The 18,911-nt window shown below is 41.4% G+C and overlaps 1 protein-coding gene across 11 annotated transcripts in view; it reads left to right on the top strand.

Annotated features, from left to right (window-relative positions):
• Positions 1-18,911, top strand: part of WDR64 (WD repeat domain 64) — a 151,884-nt gene that overhangs the window by 95,326 nt on the left and 37,647 nt on the right. For 10 of the 11 annotated variants that reach the window (XM_026649651.1, XM_026649656.1, XM_026649657.1 and 7 more), the window contains 2 exons: positions 10,674-10,800; positions 15,605-15,753. In XM_026649651.1, the coding sequence (XP_026505436.1) occupies positions 10,674-10,800; positions 15,605-15,753 (276 nt within the window). The remainder of the gene's footprint in view (positions 1-10,673; positions 10,801-15,604; positions 15,754-18,911) is intronic. The other variant, XM_026649661.1, reaches the window with a different exon arrangement.

Genomic DNA, 18,911 nt, shown 5'->3' with positions numbered 1-18,911 from the left:
AAGCAGATGATTGGGATGGATCACTCAGTGACTGCCTGTTCATTCCCTCTGAAGCACTTGGCATTGGCCAATGTCAGAAGACAGAATAGTGGGCTAGATCACCATTGGTCTGACCCAGTATGGCCGTTCTTATGTTATGTACTTGTAGACTCACTCAATCTCTCTTCATAGTTAATAAACGTGTTTTACTGTTTTATCTAATCCAGTGTGTTTAAACTGAAGTGTCTAAATAATTAGTTGAGATCATAAACTGGCATATTGTTCCCTTTAAGGAATAACAGACTTAATATATTTTTGTACTGTCCAGGAAAGGGCTGGGCAGTACATAACATATGTTTCTGGGGGGAAATCTGGGACTTGGGGGCGGAAGGGTGTTGGGGTCATGGTACAGTATAACTGAAGCTGATGAGAACCCGGGTGTAGCTGGCAGGCTGCAGTTACACACAGACACTCAAGGTGTGGTTTGCACACTGGAAAGCTGTTGGCGATCGGCCCAGGTGGGAGCTACTTCAGCAAGGCATTGTAAGGAACCCAAGGTTGCAGGGCAGGGGTGACAGCTGCTCATTAGTCTGGGTTGTACCCTGGTATGATAATACTACTAGTTGGGTATTTGATTCTGAAATTTAATAGGCAATCTTGAACTTCACCAAATTATCTATCTCATAAGGCACTAGTTGCTCAGCCAACTGCTGCATAGCACTGAATGAATATACTAGGGCTATATCCTCCTTGCCTTAGCCTCCTGAGTAATCCCACTGGTAACAATTTGTTCCTGCATCTTCCAGTAATTAGCTAGAGCTGCAATACCTGGCTCGATCACCTTCAAGGATCACAAGAGAGACAACTACATTCTCTTCAGATAACTTACTCTGTTAAACAACATGGTAAGCAGAACTGCAGCTTTACCTCGGCTGTATGCATAGTGACCTTGTCTGCCCTTTGAGTTCTCTGACACTGGTCACACATTTCATGCACACTTCTCACATAGTTCCCTTCTTTGTGAACCTCACATCACTATGTCTCTATAACCTTTGATGAACACTTTCAAGCAATTGAGCCATGCAATAACTGGGGGTAGGGGAAATCAACACTTCAGCCTAAAAGCAGCTTTTATTCTTCTCATCTCCTGGTCCTGCCTCTGTGCACAGGACTGGACTAGATGACCTCTCGAGATCCCTTTCAGCCCTACATTTCAGCGGTTCTGTGTTGATTTGTTGAATGTGTAGTATGGTGACTGGGGAAGAATGACTACTTCGTGCTGCCCCAGAGGGGGCTGGATTTTGGTGAACCTCATTTGTGTAGTCGATGAAGTCCTGTAGCATCATTCATCTCTAAAGATCCTGACGAGGTTAGTTTAGAGTAACTCTAATGTCCCTTAATTAAAATCACTTGATTTCCTATAACTTACAAAACATATTAACCAGGATGATGGGAATTTTAAAGCATAAAAAGGAACTTTGTCAGGTACTCTTTAGGGTGGTTCTTAGAGGGGTTCTATAGGATCCCTGCAATTTCACATCCTCTCCCCTTAAAAACCCAGTGGATTAATAACCTTTTCTTTGATCAGCAAATGCTGGCCACATCTGAGGATGATGCAAGATGGTCTTGCCTCTCTCTTTTCCTCGCAAGCTACCACCATTGCCAATACTTCTCAAGGAGATGAGCCAGGGTCTGGGATACACACAGGAACCATAGCACTGTGGTGCTCTTTTAAGCACATCGGAAAGAGTGTATCCGGTTCAGTGCTTAGATGACCAGCCCTGTTGACATGCAGACAGAGACAACACTTTCTCCTTAGCTTAAGCAAATGTTCTAGAGATGCTTAAAATAAATAGAGACAGGCCCTGCAAGTTTGGTGGAAACAGCTCGAAGTAAAAAGTCAACTAATTTCAGGTACATTTGAGTTGAAACAGTCGCCCTTCTCCTTTCTCCCACTCCTCCCCAGTGTTTTTTAATGTTTTTTTTTGTGCATTTTCACAGGGCACAGCTTACTCGCATTTTCTCATGAGGGATGCATGCACATAATTTGCAGGGGTAGTTGGAGCACGTCAGTTTGTCAGGAGAAGTTCTTTAATATATAACTAGAACAGCAAAGTTACTATGAATAACTGTCCCTAAGGCAATTACCACTAGTCACCTCCTAAAGTCCATAGTAAATGTGCTTGCATTTGCCTGGTGTCAATGCGTGTCGTGTATGAGTTCATGCACAGTCGTGCGCATATGTAAATACACAGCAGTGGCCCTACGCCTCTCAGCAGTGCTTGTGGCACATTATGTTCAGGTTACTCATGTGAAACAGTTGCTTGCGTAATCTCCCCAGCTCACTGCCACAGGATGGCGAAAGGATCAAGGTGAAGCGGGGGGAGGGAGGCAAGAAAGATTTATGAATGCTGTTCTGCTCTTGTCTGAGCTTCTGCTGTCTCATTTAAATCACTGTACTCCCTCCACATGAGATGGAGATTGGAGGCAGAGCAAACAAGGAGCCAGCACAAAAGTATTTGATTTTCATTCATTCCTATTACTAAATCATGACTATAAAGTGCTTTGTGAAGGACATGATGTAAAACTAAATTCTCTTCTATGGGCAGTATTCGGACTTATAAAGCAACTGACTCTAAGGGGAGATGCAGAACCAACTTGATTCAGGTCCTGGAGGCATTTTGTGAACTTAGGTACACACAGTGCCTCCTGGAGCTCTAGGGGAAGGGAGGAGCAGCACCCTTTTATAGTCCAAGATTGTGTGCCAATGGTTGTTCACCATGCCTAGTCACGTCCTCTCTGGGGTACATAGTACTGTTGATGGCACACCCACACCTTGTTAAGCTCCAGTCTAGCAAAACACTTAATGTCGTCAAGGCTTTGCTGGAATGGGGCTGTGGAGCCGAAGCACCAGGATTCTGGCTGCCCCTGTGTAAGCGCTCAGGGTTGAGAAGCATTACTTTTCAATGGCCTTTGTGCTGCACTAGTGAAAATGTGCTCCTTCGTGGGCATACGCATTGTAACCAATGGTCACTTCCTTGGCAAATGAGTCCCTAAACCTCTCCAACAGTGTGCCTTGCTGTGCTTTCTGGCTTCCGCTAGATCTGATTTGTTAACTGGTTTTAAATTTTGTCTTTGTCTAGAGGTTTCCAACCCTTGTCTTCATGCCATGCTGGTTCTCAAGCGGTGTGCTGTGGTCCTTTTCCCTCTGGTGTCCATAATGAAGCATCTCATATGAGCTCTTTGTCTAGTCATATATGGATTTGCATGATTTAATATTCAGCCTCTGAAATCTCAGGTTTCCATTGTTAACATATCACTTGGAAAGAGAATAGTCTTGCAGGGCTTAAAGTTAAATAATGGAGATATCCTATCTCCTAGAACTGGAAGGGACTTTGAAAGGTTATTGAGTCCAGCCCCCTGCCTTCACTAGCAGGACCAAGTACTGATTTTGCCCCAGATCCTTAAGTGGCCTACTCAAGGATTGAACTCACAACCCTGGGTTTAACAGGCCAATGCTCAAACCACTGAGCTATCCCTCCCCCCTGGAATCTCAAGAATACCACAAGAAACAACTGGAAGAACTGAAGAACCTAATCATCCAAGAACCTAATCATCTCTCCCGCTTGCTTTTCCCTTGCTCTCATTTTCTGACTTGTTCTTCAACATAACAAGCATAAAGCACAGTGCTGAAAATAGATAATACCTCAGACTCAGCCAGCAGACATAAAGCAACTTAGGTTTTCCCAACAAGTATAAAGATTGTCTTCCCTTCATCCAGAGGAGTCATAGAGTTTTTGTTTGTTTGTTTGCTTTTTAAGGCCAGAAAGGATCATTAGTTTATCTAGTCTGACCTCCTGTATAACACAGGATGGAAATTGCACCTTCACTAGAAGCTTCCCAGTACTCCCACTTACGGTTTAACTTGAGGAGTTCATGGGAATACCAGACCCACCTGTCTCCAGTTTGATTTTATCTATTCATGAACAGACATACATGAAACTGGAGTTTCTGAAAAGGTTTTATACACTTTTCTCTTTATTATCTGCAGCAGATTTCTTTTCAAGTCTCTACTGTGATTCCATAACTACTTGCTCTTGGATGATTAGGTTCTTCAGTTCTTCCAGTTGTTTCTTGTGGTATTCTTGAGATTCCACTACTTTTCCACACAATGCTGGGAATTCTTCCTGCAGAATTGCCTTAACTTCTAGCACTTTCATTCCCATTTTGACTTTCCATTTTTGTTGATCCAATTGAGTCAGCTTCATAATTTTTTTTCCACTCACACAAATTTCCTTTTGCAAGTCTTCTCTCTGCCTTGCTATTTTCCCTCCAATGCTCCTCCTCAAAGCTTTTGAAGTTGCATGTGTTTACCAAAACCCCAAGTAGATAATCTGAAATGTTAGACTAGGCTTCATCTAACTTTCCAATTTCTGTAGTCTTCCTGAGGGGAGAGTTAGGTAAATACAATTGACATAGTATAGAGGCCAGAGGAACCATCTCGGAGAAACATATGTCTGAATGAAAAATTCTTTACATCAACACATTCTTCCTCAAAACAAATTAAATGTACAGTTGACATTTCCTTTATATCTGCATTTCCCAAGTAGGCTTCTGTATAACTATTCCATGATGTCCGATGTAACCAGCACAATTTTAATACACAGACAGGTTCTGCCCCCCCCCCAACCCCCATTCTATAATTGTTCCAGAAACCTTGGAATTCCATAAGAATTGGTTTAGGTTTGTTTTTATTTCAGGCACCAATTAGATTGTTTAGCGAGGAAGGAAATTTCCAACCACCTTCAGGTCCATCACCAGGACAAGATAATTCCATTCTACCTTCGGATCTTGTATAACCTTGAATATTTTCAGTCTCTGGATATATTACTGTCTACCTTTATTTTACTATCAAATACACCAGGTCCTAAATTCCAGCTGCCTTTTCTTCTTAGCAATGTTTTCCAAACCAAGAGACCCTCGATATTTTAAAAATAAAATAAAAAACTCCCTTAATACTTTTATAATGTTAAAAATACTCAATAGTTCTTCTTAACTGAATGTATAAGCAGTTAGCTTTTGAAGAAATGCTTACTGTCACTTGTGATGCACTTCTTTTTAGATGCTGAGCTTATCACGGGTGAACACCTGTTTCTAACTGAATCAGGGTTCTCTTTAAGTATAGAGCTGCTGCCTACACATTGTACCCAGCAAACACCACATGGTGCCAAAACAAACTTTCAAAAGAAGCAAGTAGTACAATATGGTGCTTGGAACGGAGTGTGTCGAGACTCCTGGATTCTAGATCGGACTCTAACTCCAACATGCTATGTAGCCTTGAGGAAGTCACTTAAATTCTCTGGCCCAGATCCTCAAAGGTATTTAGGCTCATAACTTCTACTGAAATACCTTTCTGAGGATAGGAGTCTCTGTGCTGAAGTTTACCAAGCTGCAAAATGGAAAGAATACCTCGTGTGCTTACCTCACAGAGGTGTTGAGAGGCTTAAATTGTTGTTAAGTACTCAGGTTTAGAGACGGACAGTGCTCCAGTGCAGAATCTAGGGACATTTTAAACTTTATCTAATAGTAAGTTTGTAAAAGTAGCATTTCCAACAACTGTCTTAAGTCTTCAAAGGGCATCATATTAAGAGAAGGTTGAATATAAGGTGCTAATTCTTCTGAGTCATCCGTAATAAATTTGATCCTAACTGCTTTTCCTTATGAAGTTGACAGATGTCATGTTTTTGTTTTTTCTATATGTTCTTCCTGTCAGATTTGCTTTCTTGACACTAGGAGAGATGAACTAAAGAGCAATTACTTTAGAGCTCAAACTGACTTTAATGAAAGTTTAATCTGCCCTCTCCCTACAAGTGATAGAAGTTTCTAAATCAATAGCATCCTGGGGATGGTGAACTTGAGTTTCACATAAAATAATAGTTTGGGTCACTTCTGAGGTAATACTGGCTGCAAGTAATTTCCTCATAATTCATTGGTGAACTCAATATGTAGCATGTCATTAAAAGCTTTACGAAATTACAGGTCTGTCGCATCTTATGCACATTTAACATGCGTGATTTCAGCTTTATGCGGTCGGCAAAAACAAAACAAACAAACAAACAAAAAAAGAGAAAAATAACAATTTTAATACTGTACCTGTAGTGCGGGCGATTCCGCCTGCCATTGAACTCAATATAATTTTGACTATATGCGGTTTTCGCTTTATGCATTGACCGCGGAACTTAACCCCAGCATAAGATAAGACAGACCTGTATATCCCTACAGTGAGCAGAAAGAGATCAAGAAAATGTTTCATCTGTCTAATCTGTGGTAGGTATTTATAGGGTGCCTATCTGTAGTATCTAATATAATAGTCAGAAAAGCATTTGGAAATGAGCTCTACTCTTATTGTTGTCCTAGATATTTGTGCTTTTAACTCTGTTGGTTTCTTTTTCTCTTGGTATTTCCATTCCTATCATGAGCTGATGCTTATGGGTGGCTTCCACAAGGCCCATGGCACTGTCCTTTTGCAATAGTCAAGTCAATGTGCGAACAGTGAGTTTTAGGTCCCTCTTTCCCGTTGCGGAGATAAGATCCCTTGGGGTTGCATGTATGTAATGCAACAATGCCCTTAATCTAGCTACTAAATGCATCTTTGTTTTTGAATCCCTCTCACCCACCCTCCCAGAAATGTGCAGCTCTATCCTGGAGATTCACTGGAGAATCTTAGCTTGAATGGGAGTTCCCAAAAGTTGCATTTTCTTCTCACCATATGTCACTGAGTGACTGGACCCAGCCTCACCTGTGACTGATCAGTTACCTCCAAGCTGGGGTTGTGAGGTTAGGGGTCAGGTGATAGTCTGACAAAGGGGTCTTATAAAGCCAGCAATAGCTCTGCTGACCTGGAGAGTTGCTGAGAAGCTCTGGCGTGCTGGAACTAGGGTGCTGGGGGTGCTGCCACACCCCTTGGCTTGAAGTAGTAACAACAAACACATGGTTTCCATCATCAGCACCCCCACTATAAAAATTGTTCCAGCACCCCTGCTTGCCTGAGTTCTTGGATTAGGGCAAGGACCCGAAGAGGATGAGAGAGGAGAAGAAAAAACCTCTGTGAATTGTAGCCCCTGGGGGCAGAGGAAATAATTTTGCCTAAGATTTGGTCCAATCAATAAATTGTGCCCTAAGGCAAGGGCACAGAAACAGACTATATGGCATAGAATTGCTCCCTCCTGGACTGGTGCAGCAGCCCCATTGCTTGCACTATATCTATGCCTGAAGCTACTCATGGCTCTGTTGCAGAAGCTGCAGATATCTTAACTCTGTATGTTTCTATAGCTGTGGATGTGGCTGCCCTATTTTTCAAGGTGTCTTACATTATCATGTCCATTGATACAAGATTTGAGGAGCCATCTAAGCATGTACTTTATAGCATGAGTGTAAAACATTTTAATACACAAAATAAACATGGACCTGCTGAGACGCTCCCTTTTGGGGAAAGACTAAATGAAACCTGTCTCTGGCATATTTATCTGGAAGATTTTCATGCTCTTCACCCAAAGCCTCTGAGCTCCTCAGAAATCATTGATTTAGTCTCAGTATATCTGTGAGGCAGGAAAGTATCATTACCCTCACTTTACAGACCAAGGTGCAGAGGTGAAGTGAGTTGCCTAAGGAAATTTGTGGGAGAGCTGGGAAAAGAACCCACTTTTCCCAAGTCCTAGTCCAGAGCTTTAGCCACAAGATCACATTCTTTCTCATGTAATAGATGTAACTGCTCCTAGTAAATGAGGACAATGCAGTGTGTCCCTCCTCAGAATGGTTTTGTTTTGCATGCATTACATCACCTTCCTCCTGTGTTTCTTTCTAAATTGTGGGAGTTTTGTGTGAGTGAGCTAGGAAAATAAGACATAGACACTTCTATAACTTGAAACACTTCAAGACAGTTGAGGAAGGGGCTGCCCAGCACTGACCACAGTGTTGCAAACCCCAGAATGGAGATGGCAGCATGGCTTTGGTCTTTCTCTCCCTTATGTACAGACTGGTTAATGGACGCAGGGCAGCACGCCAACAGTATAGATGTAGCAACGGTGAGTATATGCACTCCCCCCTCATGCTTCTGGGGTATTATGTCTGCCCCTGCACTGTGCAGTTACAATGCCCTCAGCACCCCCAAGCATATAGGGCTGCTCCTTCCTTCCCCACTCCAAGCATGAGGCATAAATTCACATATTTCAAGGCTAGAATAGACCCATATGATCACCTGACCTCCTGAATAATACAGGACACAAACTTTCACCCAGTGTAGTATTTAAAAATCATGAGTCGTCCCCCCCCAATAATATTGTCTTAAAGTTCATGAGGCATGCTTTTTTCCCCAAATAAAACAAATCTGAGGTTCTCTTTGTTAGCCTGCTAGAGCCTTTAGGATGCACTGCTTCACGTTTTCAAGCTTTTCTTTGTAAACATGAAGACTAGAAACTTTTTTTAAAATGAAAGTTTTAAATGCAGGCTCTTGACTCTAGCAGACAGGGCTTTAAGAAAGCTGCCAAATACTGAGAGACTCTCAGTAAAATTGTGAGCATCGGCAGAACTACAGTGGTTTCATGGTTCTGGCTCGTAGACCCATCTATGTATGGTGGTGTCCTTAGGCCCGTGAATATGGATTATGTCACTCAATATTCTCTGCATAAATGAACTATTGATCATTGATGGAGAGGGGCCACAACTGAAGACCTTTTAGGTGAGATGTGTTTGTGTGTATAAAATAGATGCATTGGACGTAGCTTCAACTATCCATTTAAAAAAAAAAACTTTGGATATCTGGAATTTGAAATGTGTTTTCTGCAGGTGAGGCTGTTTCCTTCGCTCACTGAGCTCTGATAATCTGAGCTCTGATAATCTGAATTCCTCTGGTCCCATGGGATTCTGTATAGGGTGGGAGATCAAGCAGTCACAGGTATTGCGCAACGCATGTGACATTAAACGACCTCAAAAAGGCATTAGGCCGCCATCTGGCTCACAACGTACAGCAGGAGCTCCAGGATACTAATCAGATTATTTCTATTTTTGGGACAAGCAGAGTCCCCTGGAATTTCTGGGACTCAATACATGGAAAAGATAAAAAGTAATATTTACTTCTAACTTCCCCCTCTGGTGCCAGTGAGATTTTACAAATAGAAGGTATTTAACATGAAGGTTTAAAAAAAATCTGTTACCTGCTGAATGATCAGTGTGCTTTTTACTGGTGTATTAAAAGGACTGATGATTACAGAGTATTTCGTTCAAAAATCCTAAATCATTAGTCACACTACAGAACCATCCCAACCTTTTCTTCCAGTGAAAAGATAAGGGTTAACACATCTTGTGTGTGTATTTAAACAATAGACACATCACCCTGCCATGGATCAAAGGTCAAAGCTGGGTGTAGCCAGTACAATCTAATGTTGCTTTTTAATTACTCCAAGTAACTTGCACATACGTGAAATGATCACCATATTTTGGCTGTTGAATGAGACTAGACACGTATCTGTGCCTAAAGTTGCTAGTGATAGTAGAATAACTTTTAGTGGCATAATATGTCTATTTTATTGGGAAATCCATTGTGCTAAAACATGGAATTATGGCATAACGTTGTAGTACTGAGAGCTGTGTGTGTGTGTGTGTACAGCAGGGGGCTGGCTGGTCATGATTAGGACCTCTGGGGGCTACTGCAGTGAGGGATGTGTGGTGGGGTGGGGTGTATTTAAGTGCCCTGTCTTCAATCATTTTTGTTCATTCTTTTTCTGTTAGATTCATTTATGTAAATAAATCCTACTGACTGTAGTTAAAGTACTGTATACCTGGTCTGTCATTGGAGACCCTGGTCACAATGTTGAAAATACTGTCATCTAGTATCTGTTTGTTTTTTATCAACGCCTATACGAGAAGTGTAAAGTAGGGGAAAGGCCAGGGAATCTTGTTAAGGCAGCAGACTAAGACACAGAAGTAGGACACATTGAGAATTTTCATCAAAAAACACATATTCATTGAAACTGAAACTGTTCATGAAACCAGCTCAGTTCTGATGAATCTCCCAACTCAATTTTCCCCACAAAAAATTATCAATATTTTTAGTTTCAAGGCTTTCAAACAAAAAAACCTGGTTTCCCAGTGCTTAAAACCACTTTGTTTCAAAATGTACACTAACGTTTTAGTCTAATTAATAAAAAAGAGGTCAGCATCACAAGACATTTAAAAAGTACCAAAATGAAACATTTAGATTGATCCAAACTGAAACAAAAAACATTGGGTTTTTTGGTTCATGAAAATTTTTGAGATTTCAATTTTTTGTACCAAATTGCACCAGCAAAGTTTGAACTCAAACATTTTTGTGGGATGGAAAAGCCATTTCCAGTCCAGCGCTTATCATGAGATTAAGATCCTAGCTCTGTCACAGACTGCTTCTGAGACATTGGGCAATTCCATCTCTGTGCTCAGTTTACCCTCTATAAAATGGGATACCGCTACTTTCTTTGTCTATCTTGTCTATTTAGATTGTAAGTTCTTCAGGACCGGGACTGTCTCATACTACGTGTTTGTGCATTACCTAATACAATGGGGCCCTGACCTTTGTTAGGGCTGCTAATTGCTACAGTAATACAAATTGTTAATAGTTGGAAATATAATAGTGACACACCATGCATCTTTTTTTCCTCCAGGTTTTTAGAGTGTGGGATATACAGACCCTTTCGCTGCTGCAGATCTTCCACGATAGTCAGGGGAAGGCTGGAGAAATGCAGATCTATGCCATGATATTTGACAATAACCATGGCACGCTTATTACAGGTGTGTAGACATAATTAGTGAATGAGGAACACATTCCCCCTCATTTTAATTTTTGATATTCCATATTATGAAACATGCCTGCAGAAGGTGACGACAGCATGGCCTGGTAGTGGAGAAAGTTAGATACAGGGGATATGCAGAAATCTAGGACATGACAGCAATTTTCCACACTTGGCTAATGAGGCATTTACAGATGAAGGCTATTTGGCATCCCTCCATTTGACATGGTGAAGGAGTTTCATTTTATATATAAAATATGGTGTTCCTTTTAATTTGGAATATGTATGAGAGGCTTAAGGTGACAGTCACAGAAGATGATCTCTCTCAAGCCAAGTTTCCCAAATTTTTGAAAGCTGAGCCCCTCTTCAGGAAAATGAAACCAGTTGCACCCTCTTTCAGCCCTGTCATCTGTTTGTTTAAATCCCTTGAAAGGGATCTCTCCGCATGTCACTGTTCTTCAGAGAATGTTACAACCACAGTCAGTTCCCAAGACACTCGAGTTTAGAGTGTCTTGCCCTCCAGGCTGCTGGGTTAAGAGCTCTATAGGCAGGATCCTGTCAGTCTGGGCACCAGGAAAAGTGTGTTCTTGCATGAGAACAAGAGCGTCTCCCATGGCCTACACTCTTCCTTTTAAAGGCTCCTGGCTGACATAATGTGGTCCAGCTGCCAGCCCCTCCCTCCTGGCCTGGCAGTTCGAACACACTGTTTGTGATGTGGCAGGTTCTCTTCCCACCTTCCAGGGAAGCTCCCTGCTTTTGCTGGGGGAAGGATGTGAACAACTTATCTTAGAAGCAAGGAGGAATGGAAGGCTGCCCATTTCAACATATTCATAAATTATCTGGAAAATGGGATAAACAGTGAGGTGGCCAAGTTTGCAGATGATACAAAAATTACTCAAGATAGTTAAATCCTAAGCAGACTGCGAAGAGTTACAAAGGGATCTCACAAATCTAGGTGACTGGGCAACAAAATGGCAGATGAAATTCAGTGTTCATAAATGCAAAGTAATGCACATTGGAAAACATAATCCCAGTTATGCTTACAAAATGATTGGGTCTGAATTAGCAGTTGCAACTCAAGAAAGACATCTTCGATTCATTGTAGATAGTTCTCTGAAAACATCCACTCAATGTGCAGCAGTAGTCAAAAATGCTAACAATATTAGGAACTGTTAGGTAAAGGATAGATAATAAGATGGTAAATATCATAATACCACTATATAAATCTAGGCTACATCCATACCTTGAATATTGTGTGCAATTCTGATGGCCCTATCTCAAAAAAGATGTTAGAAATGGAGAAGGGCAACAAAAATGATTAAGGGTATGGAACAACTTCCATATGAGGAGAGATTAAAAAGAGTGGCAGTGTTTCGATTAGAAGAGAGACGACTAAGGGGGAGGATATGACAGAGGTCTATAAAATCATGATTGGTGTGGAGAAAGTGAATAGGGAAGTATTATTTACCCCTTCTCATAAAACAAGAACCTGGGTCACCCAATGAAATTAATAGGCAGCAGGTTTAAAACAAAAGTATTTCTTCACAAAATGCACAGTCAATCAGTGGAACTTGATGCCAAGGGATGTTGTGAAGGCCAAAACTATAACTGGATTAAAAAAAGAACTAGATAATTTCATGGAGGATAGGTCCATCAATGGCTATTAGCCAAGATAGTCAGGGATGCAACCCCATGCTCTGGGTGTCTTTAGCCTGTGACTGCCAAATGCTGGGACTAGATGACAGGGGATGGATCACTTGATTGCCCTGGTCTATCCATTCCCTTTGAAGCATCTGGCATTGCCCACTGTCAGAAGATAGAATACTGGGCTAGATGGACCATTGGTCTGACCCACTATGGCCATTCTTATGTTCTTATTTAAATACTTGGTTCTCTGTATCTCATCCTCACTGGAAAAAGCCATGTTCTTATCTCGTGTCTGCTAACGTGGTAACTAAGACAAGGTAAAATCCTAGTGAGGACATGTCAATTTGTAGTTTTAACACTTTAGCAGGTTGGAGTAAACCCTAGATTCCTGTATAATCTTTACCTCAAGCTGCTAACATGTAAACACTACAAACTGCCATGTCTTCACTAAGATTTTACCTTGCCTTAGTTAACATGAGGTAAGAACATACCCCCTTTTTTTTTTTTTTCTTAGAAAAGACAAAGCCTTGGTGGTGACAGAGTTTCTCACTAACTCTATAGATCTGAACGTTTTGGTTGTTTTTTTGTTTTGTTTTTTTAAAGAAAATTGTATTAGAAACAGAACAGTGACCATGGAGCCAACACTCCACTGTCTCTTGGAGAGAAGAAACGTATTTCATATTTCTGCAACTTTGAAGTGACAGAGGACAGTGGAGACTCTGACAGTAATCTTAGTGCTTCTGCAGAGCTGGAAATTCACTGCTTATATCTTCTGAACATGTTAGCTAAGAACCCGACAGAATGCTTGCCTCCCATTTTGCACCCGAACAACAATATTCTTAATCCACTATTGATCACTGTAATGGAGATCTATTTTCAGTTTTGTATATGGAAGAAAATAAATAGTTATGTCCCTTTGTTAAAAGGCTTCAGTTGAGTGATAACAAAATTTGGACTTTAATAAAGAGCCCCAAATTCAGTTCTGTTATGAGTATAAATCTACAATAATTCCAATGAAATCACTGGGAGTGACATGGTATAAATCATAGATGAGTGGCATTTGGCCCAGTGTCTTCCTCCCAGCATGCACCCCATGTAGCTGAGTTGGGCACAGGGCATCTGCACTGGTGCAGGTATGTGAGGATTCCTCCCTTTCCCAGGCTGTGGAGTGTTATCAGGCCTGATCTACGGTTGCTACTCAAGTCTCCGCATTAGCAATAGTTTGAATGCTGTGGCTGAGGTGAAAGTAGACATATTGGCCCCAGGGAAGAACCCCAGTTTGCTGCAGCCCAGTGTTACATGTGTTGTTTTTTTCTTTAAACTTCTGCCATAAGGAGTATTGTTCATATGGGGTGTAGGGGATGGGAAGAGAAGACTTAGTTTTCATCTTAAACCTGTGCAGAATTTGAGATGTAGACAACTATTAAATGTCCATGTAGTCTATTGATTCACATATTTTACATATATTTGGATCCTAAAGTACTTGTCACTTGCACAAGGTTGCATGGTTAATTGGTGGCAGTATTAGGGAATAGAACCTCAAACTACTGACTCCAAACCCGGAGTTTTAACCACAAGACCATGTTGCCAAATTAAACACCTGTTGTGAAAGGGCTGACCCCATTTAGAGTGCACAGACTCTTCCTGCAGTTTGGCTTAGCTAGTAAATCAAACAATGACTCAGTAACATAAAGTGCAGCTGAGCTTCCTCCTAGGTTTGGCTATTTGTAGGGTTTCCCTCCAAAGGGAGGATACCACCACTTGTATCTCAACATTTGAGATAACTGGACCCACCTACCAGCCTGATTTGTCAATTACTTGAGCCTTCTTGAAGGGGGCTTACCACACGTGCCTAGGGTGATTCAGCAGAAGAACCCTAAGTTCCTGTAAAAGATGTTAGTCAGACTAAACAGAAAGGTCAGGCAAGCATTTGATTGAGTCTCTCAAAGTTTGTGTCATCTTATTCTAAAGGCCAGTGAAACAGTTCTATGTGAAAAGGGTCATTTAAAGTTTTAAATCCTATAGGATTAGCAGATACATAGTTGGATATTTCCTCAGCTGTGAGATTAATTGTCTCAACTCAGACTCCCCAAACTGTTCTACAATCCATAAAAGGATGATTATGACTAAACACTAGGCCCTGCTAGTGATTCTGTTAAAAGGTAAAATGAATTCCTCCTCACTGCCGGAGAGGGAAAGAGATCCAAGTTATGCCTAGGAGAACTAATCCTTACTGTCATCTACCTGATATGTATTTACATAGAAGGCTTCAGATTTTAATCCTCTGATGTCCATACATCGTTATAGATACAGATGTTTATGGATGAGTCCTGCTCTCTATCATGCTCCATTTGCATATTTTGACAGAAGCACAGTGGTGCCTTCTCTAATATTGCCCCATATGTCTGGAATCATACCCTGTGCCTTGCAGACACCTTCTCCTCCTACACATCCACTGCTGAACCTAAGTCCTGTACCAGCTCAATTATGTTGCAATAAATAAAATGGGAACTTAGATGTGAACACTGCACAAATAGGCGTGTGAGCTTATGCAGTTGAAAACTTTGACCATTATTCAACCTTCTCTCATTTCCCTAGGTCATGGTTCATTTTGTCTGTAAATGTTCTGATCAAGGAGATGTAGGTTTTATTTGTCTGCAAAGTGCCATGCGCACTGACAGTGCGGCATAAACCAAGGTATTGAAAAGACAGCGTAGCTTACAGATGGATTTGCTTTGTTCTATAGGAAGTGACTTCTGGGATTGCTTTACTCAGTGAAATTGCTATCAGTCAGGATGACGTTTATTTGTTCCTTCCTACACTGGCCCACTCTGGAACTGTAAATCCCCTAGTTCCTATGGATCTTGGGGCTAGGGTTGCCTCTCCCATAAAAATTGGATAGTTGATTGTCTAAGGCAGCAAAATATGATAAATATTCTTATTTAGTGATTGTTTATTGTGCTTGGGAGAGGTGACTATTTTCTACTTTTCTTCGGACAGCAGAAATTCTCTAGAACTGGCCAGAAGTGTCTCTTTATATTCTCTTGCTGAATTCAAATCAAACACAATGGTTTATATAGAGTTGATCCATTTCCTCGAATGGCAGTTTGCACAGTCACATAAATGTTATGTATTAGTACCTCTCTTGCCATGTACAGGGTCATCAGTCATTGATATTTATCCTCTAACCCGGATGATACAAGACACCAAACAGGTTCCACAAACGCATGAAAGAAACATCAACGTACTGGCTTACAACAGGGCTTTTCACCAAGTTCTCACTATCTGTGCTGAATCTATTGTGAAGGTGAGCATAAACTTGCACCCTTTAAACCGGGAGAGAAAAAGAATGTTGCAGTTGCTTTTATCACAGATAAATTGTTGAGCAATTAGGCAAGAGTTAATTGTGTTTGTTATGCAAGCCATCATCTTTGTAGCTATTTTTATCCTGTAACTCTCTAGGGAAGTGGTAATCCATGATAAATAAACCATTTAACATCAAAGCAGCATTATTTCTATCAGGTGACCCTTTCAGCTGAACTGCAGAATCAATGTAATTAGTCTCCTCTTTCACATTAGGCACCAGAAGGATGGGTGGGGAGGAGGAGGGTCTGGTCTTGATGTGGAACTCCCTTTTCTTCACTTGAGTTTTGTTCCACACTACATCTACAGGAATGGAGCTTTGTATATAAATTTATGAAACAGTGATCATTGGTTATTATGTGGCTACAAAAAGCTATTTAATAGCTGTGATTGATATAAGAATGCTCTGGATGAGCAATTTAAGCATGTGTACATAGTCCTCGATTCAGGAGCACATCCCTATTCAGGACACCACTTATGCATCTGTTTAAAGGTAAGCATGTGCTCATGGCCTATTGCAGCTCAAGGGCTTTCTGAATTGGGATTTAAACCATGAAAAATTACTTTGGAAACTATGTAGAATCTGGGAAAACTACAACACTAGAAGAAGATTCCATATCAAAGGTTAAGCATTCTTCCCGTTTGCTCTATCCAAGGGTAACAGGCTGACTTGCCCTAAAGGATGGAAGGCCTGGGGCCAGCCAACCCTGCTTACTAAGGAGCCACCCCTGAGAGAAGTCAGGTGATTGCCATTGCCCAGTAAAGAGCAGTGGGAGGCTGCAGTAAAAGTGGGAGCTCAGGAAGCTGTGGTAGAAATTGAGGAAAGGCTCCTGCAGGGAAGACCCTGACATAAGTGGAGCTGCCCCAGCTAGGATGACTAAAGCAGGAAGAAGACCTTGACACCAGGGGAATTTGGAAGGCAGACCCTGAAAGTTGAGCTCTACCTGGGTAAAGCCTAGGAGTGGTGATTGAACTGGAATCCGCTTCTGAGAACAAGGGCAGGGGATTCCCTATGTAAGGGGAGAAAGACATTGAATTGTAGTGTTGGGGTCTTATGGGCCAAACTGTCAAAGGGCTAAATAAATTGGACCCCAGGAGGGGAATGTTTTAAATTTAGCTTTGGACTATCAGAGTGCAGTTCCTGAGGGCCCTGAGGAGTTGGAGGAAACAGGGCAGGGTGCTGCAGAGTGACCTCTGTCCACAAGCCGGCGCTCCGGAGGCAGCTGCCCTGTTACACCAAGCTACAAGACTTAACTGCCACCTTCCTATTACCCTTTCCCTACTCTCTTCTCTGAACCTTCTTCCATGTGGCTGATAGACCTGGATCCAGCTTGCTGGCTTTGTCTGCCATACCCACACCCTCTCCTCTTTCAGATCACTTGTTGTATGCAACGGTGGTGTAGCCACATTGGTCCCAAGATATGAGAGACACAAGGTGGGTGAGGTAATATCTTTTATTGGACCGACTTCTGTTGGTGAAAGAGACAAGCTCTGTGGAGCTCAAAAGCTTGTCTCTTTCACCAACAGAAGTTGGTCCAATTACAACAACTAATTTTAATTTTTTTAATTGGACCAGTATTGTAGAGCCTATAGACTTTATCTAGTCCTTCCCTTAGAAAAAGTGTTAACAAACTAGACAAACATAAAAAGCTGGGTCTCTCTCTCTTTTTTTTTTTTTAATTCATCCCCCTTCCTCAATCTGAGTTGCCTGTTTTGAATGTGAGCTTTTGGGCAGGGTCCCTGGGTAAAATGTTTAAAAGCACCTGAGCCTCAGTGCCATTTTCAAAAGTGATTTAGGCACTTAGAATCCTATGTCCTATTGACTTTCAATGAGGCTTAGGTTCCTATGTAACTTAGGGCCATACATTAGAAGGTATTTATCTGCCTAAAAATGCAGATAGGCAGCTAGTGGAATTTTCAAAAGCACCTAGATACGAAGCTCCTATTGATTTCAGTGGAACTTAGGCACCTAAATACCGTTTTAAAATCTGGTTCTTAAGCACTTTTGAACATTTTACCACTTGTCGTCATACTTTGTAAAGCACCTTGCACACTTCTGATGCTATGTCAGTGTCTTAAAGTCTTTAGGAAACTGGCTAATTCTCAAGGGCTGAGTATCTAGGAGCTGGCTTATTTCTTGAATATGGAGACACTTTCCCCGGAGTGAACCCCAACATGCCCTTCCCCAGTGCCAGAGATGCAGTTTATTACCAACATGATCAGTTCCCCCTGCTGCCAGTTTCCATCTCTATCTACCCAATGGTTAGGACACTTTTCTGAGTGTGGAAGACCCCAGGTTTGAATCCCCACTCTGCTTCAGGACTTGATCTCAGATCTCCAAGTTGAGTAGCTCAACCATCAGGCTCTAGGCTAATCTAGGGTAGGTTAGTCTCAACCTCTCCTATTTAAGCTATTCCACTTTGTATAAATACTTAAATATTCATTGGGGAAGGGACTTGAATTCTGACAAACTCTGAACATTTTCAGAATCAAAGCAAATATTTTTTCTAATTTTTTTTGTTTGCTGGCCAAAGCGAAAAATCAATTGTTAACCCAGGTCTAGGTATGGATGTTCAACATTACTGAAAATTGGGTCCAACTGGGGCACCCAAATTTAGTGGCCACTTTTGAAAGGCTAGTTATACTCTGAGAAATGAGGCTATTTGCATCACAGTCACATCCAGAGGCCTTGCTCAGGATTGGGACCTCATGCTAGTTGCTGTACAAACACATAGTAAGGGAGAGTCCCTGCCCTGAAAGGCTTATATAATATCATATAGCATTATTGCTTAACTTGAGGATCAAATCCTTAAAAGACACATGTTGAAGTATCCAACATAATTGATTCATCCCTTCTTTGTAGCCAGGGCTGGATTTAGGGTCAGGCGATGCAAGTGACCATCTGGGGTGCCGAGCTTGGAGAGCGCCGGGCTCTGCTCAGGGTGCTGTTTTTGTTGTTAGTGACAAAAAGGAAAATAGAATGTTTGAAGGAAAATGTTTCAGGTATTTTGTATGTGGATTCATTTTTCGCTAAGTTCCTAAAATTTCTGTGGAAAATTCCAGACTTTCTGAGACTACATTTTCCTCAAACCTCTTAGAATG

This window comes from Terrapene carolina, unplaced genomic scaffold (genome assembly GCF_002925995.2).
Source record: "Terrapene carolina triunguis isolate 2854851 unplaced genomic scaffold, T_m_triunguis-2.0 Scaffold85, whole genome shotgun sequence".
In the NCBI taxonomy this organism is placed as follows: Eukaryota; Metazoa; Chordata; order Testudines; family Emydidae; genus Terrapene; species Terrapene triunguis.
This window is presented reverse-complemented; position numbering and strand designations above follow the sequence as displayed.